The 14,700-nt window shown below is 63.4% G+C and overlaps 6 protein-coding genes across 6 annotated transcripts; 3 read left to right on the top strand and 3 right to left on the bottom strand.

Annotated features, from left to right (window-relative positions):
• Positions 1-160: 160 nt before the first annotated feature.
• Positions 161-1,412, top strand: BCD1 (Box C/D snoRNA accumulation; the record flags this gene model as incomplete). The annotated part of the gene is made up of 2 exons (XM_069353822.1): positions 161-732; positions 770-1,412. The coding sequence occupies 2 exons, from the start codon at positions 161-163 to the stop codon at positions 1,410-1,412; spliced, it is 1,215 nt and encodes a 404-aa protein (XP_069208464.1).
• Positions 1,413-2,010: 598 nt separating this feature from the next.
• On the top strand, positions 2,011-2,777 carry Q8F55_005331 (uncharacterized protein; the record flags this gene model as incomplete). The annotated part of the gene is made up of 5 exons (XM_069353821.1): positions 2,011-2,073; positions 2,118-2,160; positions 2,198-2,324; positions 2,360-2,566; positions 2,618-2,777. 5 exons carry the CDS (start codon positions 2,011-2,013, stop codon positions 2,775-2,777), a joined length of 600 nt encoding a protein of 199 aa, XP_069208463.1.
• A 562-nt stretch (positions 2,778-3,339) lies between these two features.
• Positions 3,340-4,265, bottom strand: Q8F55_005330 (uncharacterized protein; the record flags this gene model as incomplete). Its single annotated transcript, XM_069353820.1, has 2 exons — positions 3,340-3,360; positions 3,396-4,265. The coding sequence occupies 2 exons, from the start codon at positions 4,263-4,265 to the stop codon at positions 3,340-3,342; spliced, it is 891 nt and encodes a 296-aa protein (XP_069208462.1).
• An 870-nt stretch (positions 4,266-5,135) lies between these two features.
• Q8F55_005329 (uncharacterized protein) lies at positions 5,136-6,336 on the bottom strand (the record flags this gene model as incomplete). Its single annotated transcript, XM_069353819.1, has 4 exons — positions 5,136-5,877; positions 6,012-6,087; positions 6,137-6,192; positions 6,239-6,336. 4 exons carry the CDS (start codon positions 6,334-6,336, stop codon positions 5,136-5,138), a joined length of 972 nt encoding a protein of 323 aa, XP_069208461.1.
• A 370-nt stretch (positions 6,337-6,706) lies between these two features.
• Q8F55_005328 (uncharacterized protein) lies at positions 6,707-10,558 on the bottom strand (the record flags this gene model as incomplete). The annotated part of the gene is made up of 14 exons (XM_069353818.1): positions 6,707-7,107; positions 7,230-7,460; positions 7,495-7,798; positions 7,834-8,112; positions 8,151-8,757; positions 8,794-9,300; positions 9,347-9,807; positions 9,843-9,906; positions 9,948-10,092; positions 10,144-10,241; positions 10,292-10,330; positions 10,406-10,421; positions 10,478-10,510; positions 10,555-10,558. The coding sequence occupies 14 exons, from the start codon at positions 10,556-10,558 to the stop codon at positions 6,707-6,709; spliced, it is 3,189 nt and encodes a 1,062-aa protein (XP_069208460.1).
• Positions 10,559-11,223: 665 nt separating this feature from the next.
• On the top strand, positions 11,224-14,599 carry Q8F55_005327 (uncharacterized protein; the record flags this gene model as incomplete). The annotated part of the gene is made up of 6 exons (XM_069353817.1): positions 11,224-11,403; positions 11,454-11,744; positions 11,787-12,167; positions 12,206-12,287; positions 12,332-13,398; positions 13,436-14,599. The coding sequence occupies 6 exons, from the start codon at positions 11,224-11,226 to the stop codon at positions 14,597-14,599; spliced, it is 3,165 nt and encodes a 1,054-aa protein (XP_069208459.1).
• Between the last annotated feature and the right edge of the window lie 101 nt (positions 14,600-14,700).

Genomic DNA, 14,700 nt, shown 5'->3' with positions numbered 1-14,700 from the left:
GCAGAGCACTTGGCAGTGGCATCCGACGCCGCAGTCCTTTATCTGATCGGCCGAGGGGAACAACCCGGGGTCCCCGGATCACGTGACTGAAGTCGCCACTGAAAGTCTGCCAAGTCGAGCGTCATTGCGAGCAGGTCAGACAAAACAATCACTCATCCCCATGCCGCTGCCATCACCGACGTCGCTAGGACTGCCCGCCAAGCCAGGGGCTGCGGTTCTCGCAGCTACGGCGGCCGCTCCAGCCCCCGTCGCTGCCGATGCCGCCCCCGAGGCCGAGAGCTCGGCCGCGGCCTCGTCACGATCCAACGCCTGTGCGATATGTTCCTCCGAGGCGCGGTACACCTGCCCGCGCTGCTCGACACGCACCTGCTCACTCTCATGCTCCAAAGCGCACAAGGCCGAGGCGGCCTGCTCGGGCGTGCGCGACCCCGCGGCGTTCGTCCCGCTCAAATCCTACACCCAGGGGACCTGGGACGGCGACTACGCGTGGCTCGAGTCGACGCGGCGGCAGGTCGCCGAGTGGGGGCAGGGGCTGAGCGTCGACGAGGTGGCTGCGGCGCGGGGAGGTGCGGCGCGCGGACGAGGGGGCGGGCGTGGCGGCGGAAGGGCGCCGGCGAAACGCGGCCGGCTCGACGGGCTGCGCTGGGCCGTCAGCGAAATCGGTGCGGAAGTCGACCTCCTCCCGGACGGGATGCAGCGGCGCAAGACGAACCAGTCGAGCTGGAACCCAAAGTAAGTGGTCGTTTTGGGCGAAGCTGACGCTTGCCAGAACTCGAGCGCTGTTTCTCACCGTCGGGTTGGCGTACGGCGGCCTCGCGCCAGACGCGACGCACCCGCGGGTCGCGGTTCTCCCGACCGGCGCAACACTGGCGTCGCTGCTCCCCGAATCGCTCGATACGGAGGTCGTCTTCGCGCTGCCGTATCACGTCCCCCGGCGGCGGTCCGACCTGGCATCTAGCAAATCCCGGCGCGCATTCTTCCCGCCGCTGGACGGCGCCGCGGCACTGAGCACGGCACTGAAGGGCACGGCGTTTGTCGAATTCCCCGTGGTGCATGTATTCGCCGCCGACACGTGGGCGGCGGCAGTGACCAGCGGCGAGGTGGCCGTCATGCCGCTGCTCGAGAGCACCAAGCGCAAGGCCGAGGCGGACGACGGCGGAAGCAAGCGCGCCAAAGTAGACGACGCGGTACCGCCAGCCGCGGCAGCAACAGCGGCAGGGGCAGCCCCTGCCGCTATCACTGGTCTCGCCGGCCTGGGTGACTACGACTCGGACGACGATTCGGACGGTGCGGCCGACGAGGCCGAAGGGCAAGTAGACGCCGCCGCCGAGGACGGCACGGGCGATATCACGCTCTCGCCCACGATGGCAGCAGCTCTCGGCGCCGCGCTGGTAGCCGACTTTGGCGAGTAGTGCATGGATGCATGACATGTGAACGCTGCAGCCATGACGTGAGCGGGGTTGGAGCTGCGCGGGGGAGAGGCAGCAGGCTGAAACACGGCATGGCCAGCCTTACGTGGGGATCAAGGCATGCAGTACGCAAGTGGTAACTGGCGGCGATGTGCAGGCTCGTGATCCCAGCCCCACAGATTGGATGGCGGGGGTGGGGTGCTGCTGCATGCGCTCGTGTCGGCGAAACGGAGTACGTATCAGTGGTATGCAAAGTGCGGAAGCGCTAGGCGCGTACGGCAGCCTGTGGGATGGTGCGACTGGGGGAAGGACGCCGAGGGGTGAGTGGGGGCAGAGGCGGGCAGAGGCCGAGGTAAACACTGGGGAAGTTCGGTCGCTGGCTCGCTCGCTGGATCGTTCGCGCGCTCGCACGACGCTTGCGTCGAGCTCGCCGGCGGCGGCGCAACCAACGCCAGACGGCGAAAGCTGTGGGGTGGGGGTGGGTGCGGGTTGGTGCGGGGTCGGTGGCGGCTCCCAAGCACACAGGTGCGAGCGGTGTGTTGGGGTACAAGAGCGCCATGTCGCCATGCCCCCCGATGCATCCTCTCTCTCTCCAACACACATGGCAGCCCTCGCCCACCTCGCCGCTGGGATGGCCACCCGTCCAGATTCAGACCTCGCCGAGGTGGGCCGCGGCGAGCGCCACGGCAAACGCGCTAACCAGACCAGGAGCTCCCGTACAACACCAAGTCAAGTGCGGCGCGTCTCTTCGGTGCGTCAACTGGACAAGACGCGAGCTCACCCCGCAGTCCTCGTCGCATCCTCCGTCGCCTGCTACGCCGCCGCCGTGCCCCCCGGCGCGGTCATGTTCGTCCTCCTCGCCGCGGACGTGTATTTCGTCGGCGCGCTGCACGCCAGCGAGCGCGGCAGCGCCGCGTACGTCCCCCCCTCTCCCACAGCGCTGACCCCAGCGAGGCAAAGATTCTCCTGCGCGCGCGCTGGCCCGCCGTCCTCACGTTCTTCCTCGGCCTCCCCTACCTCGTCCTCGTGGCCACCTCCCGAGTATTCCCCGCCCACGCGCCGAGCCTCGCCACGACGCTCGCGGCGCTCGTCTTCGCCGGCATCATCATGGGGCGCATGCCCGACGTCGAAAGCGGCGCCGTCATCAACGCGAGCTTGTGAGTGCTTCGTCCTGGGGGGCCAGCCGCTCACGCCGCCGCCGCCGCCAGATTCAAGCTCGACGCCAAGCCCCCCGCGCTGCTCCAGATGAGAGACGGCAACCCCGTCGGCGCGAGCGGCGTGCTCTGGCTCCGCTCGACGGGCATCACCGACGCCATGTGGCACGTCGGCGGCGCCATCCCCTCGTACGAGAGAGTGTGGGCCAAGTAGTGTCAGCAGAGACGTCAGAAGTTAGTGTTGTATATAGCATTGTGGGTAATTCCGTCGGCGTAGTCGACTGTTGGCGATCATAGACATTCTGGGCGCATCAGCCCGTGTTCATGCCATTACATTGCAGGTTCCTGGGCGGGGGGTTGTCTGCGCCGATTGTGTGCGCCGGTGTGCGTCTTGGATGGGGGGCGATGGCTGAGCGGCGCGAAGTGTGCCGGCGTCGGCGCCTTTCGTGGGCCGTGTGCAAGCCGACCGACACGGCTTGGGTGCTACATATCGCGCTCCCTGTGCATCGATTTCCCGAGGTGACTAGGACACGGAGCCGATGCGACTGCATGCAACGTGCTGGACCATCATGGCGGATGGATGTGTCGACTGACAGCCAACTATGTACCTCGCCACCCGCCACCAGTCCACCCACCCGCGCCCCACGCACCCCACCCAACCCCACCCCACCCCGCGATGTAAGATAGATGCAATACGCCGCAATACGCGCAATACGCGCCATACTCTCTACAACCCGTAAATCCTACACAGACGGCCAGACAGCCACCCCAGCCCCCTACGTCTTCTCCTTGGGCACCTTTTGCGTCAGAGCGTTCCCCCAGCAGCACTTACCAAAACGACGAGATCCCTGTCCACCTCCGGCACGTTGTCGCCGTCGTCGACAAAGCTCAGGCGGTACACGCCGGCCTTTGCGCCCGGGTCGGCGCGCCCGTTGCCGCCGCGCACGCCGAGGCCCATGCCCGTGCCCGGCAGCGGGGCCGACACGACCGTCGCCTGGTAGAATGACGTCGTGTCGGGGTACAGCGCGAGCACCTTTGAGCCGCGGGGAAAGTCCTCGAGGTTGGACGGGTGCGAGCTGCTGCTCGGCGGCGCCTCGCGGTCCGGCAGGGGGATGATGCTCCGCAGCGACGTCACCCACTTTGTCCCGTCGTCGGCGTCCTGGACCTCGTACCGCGTCTTGTCGCCGCCGATCGTCTTCTTGACCATGGCCAGGATCCACTCCTCCTCCGTCTTGCTCTTGGCCGCGATCCGCCGCCCAGGGCGCAGCGGGAGCTGGTCGGCAATGTCGACGCGGCGCTGCTTCGGCTCGCGCGAGCTCAGCGGCGTGCCGGCCCGCCCGCCGGCCAAAGGGCTAGGGAGGGACGAGAGCGCGCTCTCCGTGCTCTGGGGCGCGGCGGCCGGCGCGGGGCTCGCGCTCACGCCCGCACTCAGCCGCCGCTTGCGCTTGAGCCCGCCGCCAGAGGGCGGGGTCATGAGCCCGTCGCCCGGCGCCGGGCTCACGCGCGGCGTGAGCGTCTCTGCGGCAGGCGCCGCGCCGCCGCCCTTGCGCAGCTCGATGAGGAACTCGAGGCGCTCGAGCGCAAAGTCGAGCGTCTCCTTCTCGAGGATGGCCGCCTTGCGGTCCTCGTCGCCGCCGACGCGCCCCGCCGCCGACGGGAGCCGGCGGAGCGTGTCGACAATCTGGTGCCAGGTCTGTGTCATCGCTGCTGGGTGGAGGTGAGGTGCGATGGGGAGTGGGGTGGGGGGCAAGTACAAGGAGGAAGCAGGCGTCAGTGCCGCACAGTGCATGCAGGAGCAATGCTCACCTTGCTCATTATCAGCGCCGGCAGCGAGCCGGCCGTTGACAATGCGCGCTCTCGACATGGCAGAGGGGGTGTGGCTAGGGGTCGCCACAATCACTACGGAGCCGGGGGTTAATTCGGTAAATAACCACGGCGGGGCCGATCGCGTGCGCTACTTACGCTTGGGGGCCGCTTTAAACGGCGGGAACGGGTGTGTGCGGCCGCTGTGCGCGTGTACAAGGTGAGTTTTGGGGGGTAAGTCGCGCGGCGGGCCGGTGCGACGGTGTAGATGAGAATCAGGCTCGACGGGAAAGACAATGCAACATGGCGTGTTGGTGTCGGATGCTGGGCGCCGCGAGCGAGCGGCGGCGTCGCCCTGGGCACGGACACGGAGGGCGGGAGCAATTTGCCTTTACCGGCCTCGGTATTCGAGCGATCGAGGCACGTGGAGTGAGTGCATAGCCGATGCGTGGTGCATGCGTGCATCATGCATGGCCATGACGAGCGACGCATGCGTGCATGATTCAATAGGACTGCGAACGCTGCTTTGCATCCACGTTGGGGCCGTCAGGCCTGCTGACGCTGGCTGCAGTGCGAAGTTGCCCCCAGCCCGCCCGCCGTGGCACCACTGGCTGATCAAAGGACGATGCGCACAGACCACCACAGCCACAACCAGCAACCATCGCCCGCACACCCAACCCATCGCCCGCACCCAACCCACCCCGGTCATGTACAATGCTGCATTACAAGGCTACGCTGGCTGCGCCAGCTCACCAGCTACCCAGTCTATCTAAAAGGTCTCGCCCTTGGACTCGAGCACGGTTCCGGCCGGGGCGTTCTTGTTGTCCGGGCCGAACCAGTCGACAAAGCCGAGGTCGGTGCCCCAGGGAGGCGAGACGACGCGCTGCTGCTTGCCGGCGGCGGCGAGGCCGTCGAGCTTGGCGAGGTCCTCGGCGTCGAGCTTGATGACCTTGAGGTTGTCCTCGATGCGCTTGGGCGTGACCGACTTGGGGAGGACGACGACGCCGCGGTTGACCTGGTACGAGATGAGGACGGTGGCGGGGGCGACGTTGTGCTTCTGCGCAATCTCGACGAGCACGGGCTCGGCGTGCAGCGGCGAGTCGTTGGAGCCGAGGGGCGAGTAGGCCTGGAGCACAATGCCCTTCGAGTCGCAGTAGGCCTTGAGCGAGTGCTGCGGGTTGTAGGGGTGCAGCTCGACCTGGTTGACGGCGGGGACGACCTTCCACGTCTTGCTCAGGCGCTCGAGGTAGAGCTCGGAGAAGTTGGACACGCCAATCGCCTTGACCTTGCCCGAGGCGAGGACGGCCTCCATCTGCGCCCACGTCTTGGCCTGGTCCCACTCGCGGTCAATGTTGCGCGAGCCGTCCTCCTTGACGGGGAAGAGCTTGCTGGTGCCGTTCTCGACAGTGCGGACGGGCCAGTGGATCAGGTAGAGGTCGAGGTAGTCGGTGCCGAGGTCCTTGAGCGTCTGGTTGAGGCCCTCCTCGACGCGGTCGTGGTAGGTGCACCAGCTGGGGTGGTTAGTGGCGTCCCCCTAGTATTGGCAAGTCTCCTCAGTCTCCCAGTCTCCCTAGCACTCCCCCACACTTTCCACAACTCCCCAACACCCCCCACACTCCCCAATATTCCCCACGTCGCCACTCACAGCTTGGAGGTGATGAAAAGGTCCTTGCGGTCGACACCCGACGCCTTGATGCCGGCACCGACCTCGGCCTCGTTGCCTGTCCTCTGTCAGCAACCCACACGTCTAGCTCGTGCATAGAAGCTTACCGTAGCAGAGGGCACCGTCAACGTGCTTGTAGCCCGACTTGATGGCGTGCGCGACGCTGGGGGCGGTTAGCAACAGGCTGGGGTGGTGTGGCTGCAACTCACGCCTGGGTGACCTGTCCGGGCTCCGACTTCCACGTGCCGAGGCCGACGGCGGGGATGGTGGTGCCAGAGTTGAGCTTGAACTCGGTAGGGACGGACATGGTGTGTGTAGGTGGATGGGGGTTGTTGGGGGGAACGGACGACGATGTGTTGCTTTAAGAGGGGGACGCAGTGTGGCAGGGTACCCAAAAGCACTACTGCGGAGCGACGGACCGACCACCCGCCGGGCCGAACCTCCGGCCCACACCCGCCCGGCCCTGGCACCCACCCTGGACGGACCAGTCCCACTGTACACACCCCACACCCCTCCCCAGCCTATATCCGCTTTGCTCACCGAACAAGTCCGTGGGCGGACATGTCGCGCGGCGCGGCGCGTAGGACGTCGCTTGCTTGCCCATCATGCATGTGGGTACATCCGCGCCCGCTCTACTTGCACGCGCGCGCTATTAACAAATGAAAGCACTAGAATATCTACAATCGGCGGGTCGCTCCAGGAGCTGGCACCCGCTTGCCGCGGCCCGCTGGAACCGGCGGGGGACTCATCGTCCGCATCAGGCCCTGGTGATGCAGACTGGCTACGGCGCCTCCAGCCCCAACCAACGCTGGTGCCGCTGCATGCCCAGATCCCAGGCGTTTCGGATTCAGCGGCGACAAACCGCTCGCGACTCGAGCGCCACCAGAACCAAGGCCAGGGTCGGCGCGCTTGTCGCTCGAACCCGGCTTTCGTCGCGGCAGGCCAGTGACACCCGGCTTGGTGTTCCCCGCAGAGCCCGACGTCTGCGATGGAGACGAGAAATGAATGCTCGAGACGCCTTCTACAGCCTGAAGTTGCCGACGGGCTCGCTCGTGCCGGGCTTGGACGGCCCGGAAGTCTGCAATCAGTCAGCATCTCCACAATCTCCACCTCCACCCTCCACAATCCGCCCCCTACACTCCACCCCTCCACAATCCACCCCCCACACTCCACCCCCACACTCCACCCCTCCACACTCACGAGCAAGCAGTTCCTGCCACTTGATCTCTCCAACCTTTGAGCGGCCACTGCCCACGTTGCCAGAGTAGTTTGGCTTGTTCGGCGGCGGGACATAGCCCGACGAGTTGACAACCGACAGGCGCGCTCGCAGCGACACAAAGGCGCTACTCTGCGGCAGGATCATGAGCAGCCCGTACAAGCACTTGGACAAGTACGGGTACTTTTCCGGCTCGAGGAGCTGCAGGCGGAGGTCTGGCGTCAGGTGTGCAAATAACGCGATGCTTACTCGTAAAGACAGGGCTCTCGATGAGCATGACGAGCTTGTCGATCTGCACGAGGAGCGGAACGGTGAGCTCCAACTCGGCGAAGATCTGGAGGACGTTTGACGCGTGCTCATACGCCTGGGCAAGCAAGCACAGGGCAAAGGCAGCAACGGCGTTGTGGCACCACGACCGGTACAGCGAGGTGAACAGCATTGACCCGTCCTTCGAGTCGAGGTTCTTCAAGCGGCGGCGGAAGTCTGCCAGCTCAGGCGATGTGATCAAGATCATGTTGAGCTTGACGACCATCATGCCGGCAAACTCGAGATCCTGCGTGGTCAGCAGCGCCGCCGCAGCCCACTCACATCGTCCTTTTCGAGGATCTCGGCCAGCGTTCTGAAGATCTTCTCGGCGTTGAGGTGAATACATAACTGTCGGATGATGAGGCTCCCTCGGTTCTCCAGGAGGCGGCGGTCGGTGCTAAACAGCTCGAGCACGTTGACCATGAAGCTGCGGAAGTATGAGTCTTCAGAGGATGACGAAATCTGCGCCAGAAGCTGGAGATCATGCTTGACGACGTCCTCCGAGGGGTCCGACAGCGTCTTGAGGAGGGCTGGGAAAGTCCCACTGTCCCTGGAGAGGATCTGAGCAGGTCAGCACGACGAATGGGTGACCTGCACACCTTGGTAGGAGCCTTGAGATGCAGCATGAGGAGCCACTCGAGCGCCGCGATACGTGTCTCTGGGTGGTCACTCAAGAATTGCAGAGTGAGCATGTTGACAGTTTCGTGAACGTCGAATGGGTCGTCTTCGAGGAATGTCTCCTGCCCGGGCGATAGCAGTGGCGGTGGCGGCGGCGGCGCCTGCTGCAGTTGCATCGATATTCCCTGGGGGGCCTGTTGCTGTCCGACAGGGGACTGCGGGCGCGTCCTGACCGTCTTGACGCTCGAAGGAAACTCGCCAGTGGCAGGCGTCACAGGTTCCGACACAGGGACAGGCGGCGGCGCCTTGATCTTCAGCGTCGCTCCAGGAACGCTTCCACTGTCCAAAGGATCCGCTGTTAACGTGGACAGACGGTCTGGCGATTCAGCCAGAACGTCCTTCTTCGGTCCGGCCTGGGGTGAGGAGCCCGCAGTTGAAATCAAAGTCGAACCGCCCTGCCCAATGCTGTTGCCAGCTGGCGCAGGAGCTGCCGTTGGCGGCGCCGGGGTCACCTGCAGAGGTGGGAGAGCCTGAATTACAGCCGTGAGCCGTCGGTTGGTCTCGCTCGCCGCAGCCTTGATATGGCGGCTGCCAGTCAGCCTTTCCCCTGCACGCGAGACTCACTTTGAAGAAGCCAGGTTGGGAAGAACCGCAGAGACAATGCGCGGGGTGTAGAAGATGACGGTGTTCTGGGCAAACTCCAGGAATGTGAGGATCCAGTCCATAGCCGTTGTCTGGACCATGTTGTCGGGGTATGATAAGTGGTCCACGATAATGTCCATGATCGACGAGTAGTCGACAAACGCATTCTGTCCCGGCTCCCAAGCGCCCGAGCCATCGCCTTCCCATTCGTTCTCGGCGCGCGTGTCCATCGTGCCCGTCTCGTCACGCTCCAAGTCATCGCTGTCGTCGTCATCAGACTCGATGGCAGAGTCATTGTCCTCGTGCTGCGCCGGAATCAAGCTCGAGTCGATCGCCGCCTGGTGGCTTGGAAACTTGTCTCGGCGCACCGGCTGGGCATCTGTCTGCTTGTCTTGCTGTTGTGCAATGAGCTTAATTTCACGTAGGAACTCTGCCAACAAGTTCTCGGTGGCGACGCGGACGTCGAGATTGCTGTCTGCGAGGAACTTGCTGGGCATTGTTAGAGGTTGATGGTGGGAGAGAAAGTCCAACTCACAGAAGGCCGTCGAGAAAGTCGGGTAAGTACGTCACGAGCTCGAGGTCCGGGACAGTGTTGAGCACCATCAGCCACGACACCAGGTGCATCCTGGTGTAGGGCGAGATGGCATACACACGCTCGTTCAGGAGGGGGATGAAGCGCTCGAGCGAGAATGCGCGTCTGTCGGGTCCCATCCGCTCCGGAGATTGAACGTTTGACCGGTCAAAGTCTCCGTTCCTCGTCGGGCTGGCGTTTGACTGTCCATCGGCGTCCTTGTCACCTGAGGTCAACGAATAATTTGGGGGCTCGCCGCTACCGTCGAGGGACTGGCCCAGGGGCTTGTCGCGGGGCGTCCGGTTAGGATCATCCTCGTGATAGATGGAGACATAGTTTGACGCCGCGTCGGCCACAATGTCCTTCATCAAGCGGTCCAGCAGCTCGGCACCGTTCTTGACGGACATCTCAGAGTCGGACGACAGCTGGCGGGTTAGAATACGCCTCTTGAACAACCCACCTTGCTCAGCGCGTCAAAGACCTCGTTGAAGTACACGAGGATCTCGCCCTTGCTGACTTTGGCACTGGGATGCGTCAGTGCCCGACAGCGCCCCTGGCAACGCACATGTTGTACAAGCTCTCGCAGGCATGGTACCGCACACGGCTCTCGCTGTCCTGGAAGCACGCCAGCACTGGAGGGATGATGGTGGGGAGATATGGCGCCACGTCCTGGCCCAATGCGATGGCGGTGGCGGCCAGACCGATCAGACCTGATTGCGCATCAGCCAAGTAAACAAGTCGCCTCAATGGCCTTATCTCACCGCCATTGCGCGTGTGCATCGCGTTGGTCGAGCTGAACATGCCGACCAACTGGTCGACAATGGTGGATATGCGGGCGCCATCGGACGACAGCACCTGCCTGTCGCAAGGTCAGCGCGAGTCGGGTGGTGCAAGACGCGTCAAGCTCACTTTTCCAGCTCCAGAGCAGCTGCTTTTCGGCGCTCATAGCTGTGGAAGTGTTAGGACGCGTCGCGACTGATGCCAAGACCCTGCCGGGCTGATTAGGACTGAGCAAACACGTACATCTTGTCATTGAGACCTTTGACCAAGTCAGCACTCGTCCCTTCGGCCCCTAGTTTCGCAATAGTGACTGACCTCTGAGAATGGACGGGTCTGTCGGGAAAGGTCCTGGCTCAGCGTGTGCTCGTGCGTGAAGGTTGACGGTATCTCACCCATTGTTGTTGTTGTGGTTGGACCAAGCCCGCGCGCGTGCTCGGTGTGTGTTTGTTTTGAGAGTTGTTTTGGGATGCAGCGGGGGAGTAGAGTCGTGTAGATGAGAGAGTGTCGGTAAAAGGGAAGGTGAGCAAGGTGTCGTCGGAGTCAGACGTCGTAGAAGGGGGTATAAGGATGTTTGGGATGGGTGAGTGTGGTGGTGGGTCGGATTGTGTTTGCTGGGCCGATGACGTTCCAGAGTGGTAGGTGGTGGTGGTGGGCGGGCGGGTGAGTGTGGGCGGGTGTGGGTGGGCGGCGACGCCGGGTACACCCACCTGCCAGGGGCAAGCGCGCGCCTGGGTGGGTGATGTATTGCTACATGCAGGCCCGACAGTGTGTGTGGTGTATGGTGAGGCCGCCCTGAGTGCTGGCGGCCGTCTGCCTGGGTGGGTGTGAGATGCTGCTCACTTGCTTCCGCCAGTCCGCCAGTCCGTCTCCTACCACCGTAGAGGTATTCGGTTCAAAGCCACCCACCCCACCCCCACTCAGTTGCATACCCCCCCTCCATCCAACTCTTTGTCTTCCCTCCAAACTCATTCACTTGCTCGCCGTCACTGCATTCATTCCAGCCATCGACGCGTGCAAGAGATACCCATCGGGCGCTATAATTCCCCCAGCACACGCCAGCCATGGACTCGCACCAGGCTGAAGCGTCATCGTCAACCGCGCCCCCACCCACTGTCCATCAGGCAGCCTTCGTCTTCGACTCTGGCCTCTCTCGCGAGCGATTCACTCAACTCATCGAGCCCAATGGCGTCGTTCACAAGCTCGTGCAGCGGTTGATGGAGAAGAGTGGCGGTGAAGCTTCGGTGAGCACGGATTCGGCTCACGCCGACAAGTGACTGACAACGGCCCCCAGCTACGCATCGGTCTCATTGTCACACCCCACGATGCTCAGTACTCGAACCCGCGGGCACTGCACTCGACTATTCCTACGTTTTACCAGGACTTTCGTCGGCCGTCTGCATTCCTGACATCGCTGCCGTCTTTGATCCACCGATTCACTCCGCGCGCGGCTCTGGTTCGGCCAAAGCCTGGATCTCTCTTCTCCGACATTTGGGACATTGAGGATGGGTCTGGCATGTCGGTCACGTCCAATGAGCCAGGGCCGAGTGATCACTTCCTCAGCGGACTGGTGGGCGGCCTGCAAGTGAGCCACCAGACAGTGCGATGGCAGAACTGACCAGTGCAGTTGTTGGACCTGTGCTCCTCGAACTCGGCCGTGGCGCCTCCAAGCACGCTCAAGCAGATGTCGCCCGAATCCGCGCTCCCGATGCTTTCAATGATGTACCAGCAGCCCGCCAACGAATCCCAACGCAAGTACCTGCTGGTGTTCACGGAGAAGGCGTCACTGGCGGCAATCGACGGCGACTCGCGCGGCTCCCGTCCATGGGCCCGAGCTGACGCGCGCGCCGACTATGACGACGTGGACTGGGACAGTATCGGGGACCGGTGTAAAGAAAAGGACGTCCTGGGCTCCTGTCTTATCCTCGGCTCTCCAGAGACGGGCAAGCATGCCTTGGGGAAGGATGGATCAGCGAGCGCTGAGAAGCTGCGGAAGATGTGCCAGGCGGTGAGTGTATCTCCCCTGTTCAGTGCTAACCCATTCAGACCACGACAGATCCTCCAGAAGAAGCCTGGTTCCCCTTGCCACAGGAAACAGAAACATTCTTGACCGGCTTCATCATCAAAGGTCTGTGGCGTGGTGATGGTCAGGATTTGATGCTGATGGCTCAGTTCCACCACCAATCAGCAACGTGTCGGCAACCATCCAGACAGCAACTGCGGCCCCGGATGCCCTCAAGGTGCCAGCTGCAGCCCCAGGGGCGGCGGAAACAAGCGGAATGTCGGAAGCGCAGGCCAAATACCAGATGGCCCAGAAGCAGGCCATGTCGCTCAAGATGGCCCAGGCCGCACAGGCAGCGAGAGGCGGCGACGGAGCACAGGGTGGCTTCAACGTTCTTGCAAGCTTGCTATCGAGCGGGCGGCTCGATCCCAACATTATGGCCCAACTGGTTGCCAACGCCCGAAGCGAAGACCCAACGTTGCGAAACAAGGCCATGTCGCAGCTGAGCACGCTCATGTCGCTCCAGGCCAAGCAGGGCAATGCGAACGCGGCTGCAGGTGGCGCGAGCGCCAATGCCAACGCTGGGCAGAACGCTCCCAACCTTCTGCAGCAACAGCGGTTCCTTGCGGCCATGCAGGCGCGGCAACAACAGCAGAATGCGCAAAACGCCGGGGCTCAGAACACCAACGCCACGGCGAACCAACAGCCAACCCTGCAGGCGCCGGCGCCCATTGTCAACCAGGCCCAGAACCAGCCTCAACAGGCTGCTCCAGCGGGTGCTCCCTCGGCGTCACCGTCTCTCACGCAGCAACAACAGCTTCTTCTGCAGCAGCAACGACAGACGCAGCTGGCGGCACAGGCCAACCTGGGCATTGCACCGCCAATGAACGCTGGAGGGCAGAATGCTGCCGCTGGCAGGCCCAACACGCAACGCGTCTGGACCGGCACCGTCAGCTGGACGATGAAGGCTGCCGATAACTCGCCACAGAAATGGGTCATTCCCGTGGACTGCACCTTGTTGTCAGCCCAGCTCAATCCTAGCGAGCTGCAGACCAACCTGTGGCCCGACAACCTCGAGATGACAGGGATGAGCCAGATGAACATGTCTGAGCTGCAGACCTATGTCAAGACGCACCAAGCGCCGTGCGTCTTGTTCACCGTGGCTCAGAACCAGAACGACCCGTCGGCTCGCAGCAAGATGGGCTACCTGACGCAGACGCTTGGATCGAAGAGCCTGGTGGGTGGGAGAAGGGGGATGGCAGCTAACTCTACAGTGTGCGCTTATTCGCTTTGGAAACCAGCCGGGCAAGGGTATCCTTTTGATCTCGTCGAGCCCGAGTGGCGCGGCCGACAAGGTTTACCGACTGCTTGGCGTGGTCTGCATCAAGACGCCGTTCATCCCGTCCAGCATGATGAACTCTGCTGCCCCCCAGCCTACGATGCCGACGCCGACGAGCCAGACGACGCCGCAGCAGAACATCCGCCCGAGCTTGCAGCAGCTCCCTATCAACGGCCAGGCGACGCAGTTCCAGAACAACCTAAGCAACATCTCGCCGTCGTTCCTGCAACAGGCGCACCTGTTACAGCAACAGCAGCAGCAGTCGGCGTCTGCCAACTTGCAAAATGCGCAGGCTCTGGCCCAGCAGCGCGCGGCGTCGCAGCCCCAGCCCATCCCGAACACACCGAACAACAACAACCAGCAGCGGCTCGCGTCGCAGCCATCTACGCTGCAACAGTTTGCAAACGCGAACCAGTCGAACGCGCAGACGATCCAGCAGCTGCAGCTGCGCCAGTTACAGGCGCAGGCACAGGCGGGCTTGAGCCAGGCCAACAACCAGAACGCGACGCCGACGCAGCCCGCGACCAACACTGCCCCAAACCAACCGCAACCGAATGCCGGTGGCCAGGCTGGCTTTGGGTACACCGACTCGCAGAAGGCGGGTATCCGGCGCCTGCTTGCGGAGGCTGGCGTGCAGCTGCCGCCCAACTTTGACGTGTCGACGCTGCCGCGCGACCAGCTGGCTGCCCTCGTTGCGCGGGCCAAGCAGAACGCGGCGAACAACCAGGCGGCTGTGCTCGCGGCGATGAGCAACAATGGCGGGCAGCAGCAGCAACAACAGCAACAGCAGCAGCAACAGCAGCAACAGCAACAGCAGCAGCAACAGCAGCCTGCGACCAACAACACTGCGTCGATCATGGGAGGCTTCAACAACTTTATGAGCGCGATGCAGGCGCAGCAGGGCGGGGGCCAGTTGAACCAGCAGGCGGGGCAGCAGAACCCGCTGCAGGGGCTGCAGTTGGGGCAGTTTTCTGGGCTGAACAACTACAACCAGGCGGGTGCGAGTGTGAACGGGCAGTTGGGGCTGTTTGCTGCGGCGCAGGCGCAGGGGGTGAATGCGGCGGCCTTCCAGAACAACATGTTTGGGCAGCAGCAGTAGATGCGCGACGCGAAGCGTCGTGCGGACGTGGCAGGCGAGAGGCAGACACACATCCTATGCATCAAGTGAGATGAGGCGGGCGGTGTTGCAGTGGCTACTTT

Source organism: Vanrija albida (genome assembly GCF_041260175.1).
Source record: "Vanrija albida strain AlHP1 chromosome Unknown contig_4, whole genome shotgun sequence".
Classification (NCBI taxonomy): Eukaryota; Fungi; Basidiomycota; class Tremellomycetes; order Trichosporonales; family Trichosporonaceae; genus Vanrija; species Vanrija albida.
The sequence above is the reverse complement of the archived record's forward strand: the minus strand, read 5'-3'. Positions and strand labels throughout refer to the sequence as shown.